This window comes from Egretta garzetta, unplaced genomic scaffold (assembly GCF_000687185.1).
Source record: "Egretta garzetta isolate BGI_Z169 unplaced genomic scaffold, ASM68718v1 scaffold997, whole genome shotgun sequence".
Taxonomy (NCBI): domain Eukaryota; kingdom Metazoa; phylum Chordata; class Aves; order Pelecaniformes; family Ardeidae; genus Egretta; species Egretta garzetta.
Window position 1 is genome coordinate 112,678 of NW_009260336.1, and position 2,277 is coordinate 114,954.

Sequence of the window (2,277 nt, forward strand, 5' to 3'; positions counted from 1 at the left end):
AAAAAGACATTGACACAGACCACAGTCGTTCAGATCTTTTTCATTTGTAGTTCAGGGAAAAGAATTTTCCATGCCTTAGAGTTTTTTCTGTACTCAAGAGTCTGGTCCTCCTGAGTTCTCTTTGAGGGCGCAGAGAAGGATGTTCTAGTTGTCATCAGAAACTGCAATTATAATTGCAAAGCCATGTGAGTAGTAAAAACCTTAATAAAATGTCTCATCTGTCCTGCAGCAGTGAAAAATCCATAGGTGGACTAAGGGGACCTAAAGCCCACAAAACAGGTAAGAGTGCCAATGAAATCTATGGCTCTGAAGAAACCAGGGTTAGGTAAATTCCTTAACTGGAACTATGCATCCTTTGGATTTCAGATATTGCCCTACATGTTGGATTCCAACCCTGTTCCCATGCCCCAATCTGCCATTAGTCTGTAGGAAAGTAATTCCAGGTTTGCTGCAAACCCAGCTTGTCTCAGAAGACTCTGCGGCGCTTCCACAATTTCCACATGGATGCCTTCACCTCATTATTCCTCAGGGTATAGATGAGGGGGTTCATCACCGGGGAGAAGACAGTGTAGATCACACAGATGTGCTTGTCAGAGGGGAAGGTAGAAAAGGGCCGGAGGTAGATGAAGATGCAGGGTACAAAGAAGAGGGTGACGACCATCATATGTGAGGAACAGGTAGAGAGCGCCTTCCAGTGCCTCTCAGTGAAGCGGACCCTGACTGTGACCAGGATGAACATGTAAGATGTGACCAGCACCAGGAAGCAAACCAGGGATATTAAGCCACTGTTGGAAGCCATGAGCCACTCGGTGACATAGATGTCTGTGCAGGCAAGCCGGATGACAGGAGGCACGTCACAGAAGTAGCTGTCGATTGTGTTAGGGCCACAGAAGGGGAGCTGGATTGTGAGCAGCGTCTGGACAATGGAGTGGAGGAAGCCCCCTGCCCAGCAGGCAGACACCAGCACCCAGCACGCCTGCCGGCTCATGATGGCAGTGTAGTGCAGGGGCTTGCAGATGGCAGTGTAGCGGTCGTATGCCATCACAGTCAGGAGGAACATCTCTGATGCCCCAACAAAGTGCAGAAAAAACAGCTGGGCTATACAGCCTTCAAACGTGATGGCCTTCCTCTGGGAGAGCAGGTCCACCAGCATCCTGGGAGAGGTGACAGAGGTCCAGCAGATATCTATGAAGGACAGATTGCAGAGGAGAAAGTACATGGGTGAGGAGAGCTTGGGGTCAGTCCTGACTGTCACAATGATGAGAAGGTTCCCCAGAAGAACCATGGCATAGGCCAGGAAGAAGAAGGTGAAGAAGAGGACTTGCAGCTCCCTTGTATCAGAAAGCCCCAGGAGGATGAATTCAGTCACCTGGGAGAAGTTTCCCAGTGCCATCGCTTCAGCTCAGGCTCCCATAGCACAGGTGTGGGGGTGAAGTCATGGGCTGACCAGGAAGAAAGGAGGATGTGCTGCAGCTCCAAGGTTCATGGATGATGAGAGCAGGATGCATTTCCTGCTGTTCTGCCTGCTACAGAAAGCACAGTGTCACATCATGAATTACGGTGAGCGGCATTTGCAAAGAGCACTGTCCGCCTCTCTTCTGCCTTCCCACTCCCTTTTCAGGTTTCTTGTCCCCTCCACACTGACCCTCATCCCTGTACTCACTCCAACCGCTATTTTTCTGCATTGTAGTTGGTGTGACAAAGTGTGTGCTCCTATTCTGTCAGGGAGGAATCTCATCCTACTGTCACAGAACCAGAGACACAAATGCTGGAAAAATGCTACACGGTCTTTTTGCTTACTGGGACTTTAAAGTGCCATGATGGAAGTGAATGCTTGCCATGCTCGAGCCTTGTGTCCACAATATCATAGAATAAAATCACAGAATCACAGAATCGTTTAGGTTGGCAAAGCCCTTTAAGCTCCCCCAGCCCAACCGTTCCCCTAACCCTGCCATCCCATCCCCAAACCCTGGCCCTCAGCACCGCCTCTGCCCGTCGGTTAAATCCCCCCAGGGGTGGGGACTCCACCCCTTCCCTGGGATGAATTTTTTCCTAATGTCCAATCTAAACCTCTCCTGGTGCAACTTGAGGCCATTTCCCCTCATCCCATCGCCCGTTACCTGGGAGAAGAGACCAACACCCACCTCACTACAGCCTCCTGTCAGGCAGTTGTAGGGAGCAATAAGGTCTCCCCTCCTCTTCTCCAGGCTAAACACGAGCTCAATGATATATGGCTCAGCCACAAGCTGTTCCATGTTCTACTCCTAATTGCATTCC

General features: G+C 50.2%; 1 protein-coding gene across 1 annotated transcript; it reads right to left on the reverse strand.

The window, feature by feature from the left end:
- Positions 1 to 466: 466 nt before the first annotated feature.
- On the reverse strand, positions 467 to 1,414 carry LOC104129635 (olfactory receptor 1509). Its single transcript, XM_009642589.2, has one exon. The coding sequence runs from the start codon at positions 1,391 to 1,393 to the stop codon at positions 467 to 469; it is 927 nt and encodes a 308-aa protein (XP_009640884.1). The 5' UTR covers positions 1,394 to 1,414.
- Between the last annotated feature and the right edge of the window lie 863 nt (positions 1,415 to 2,277).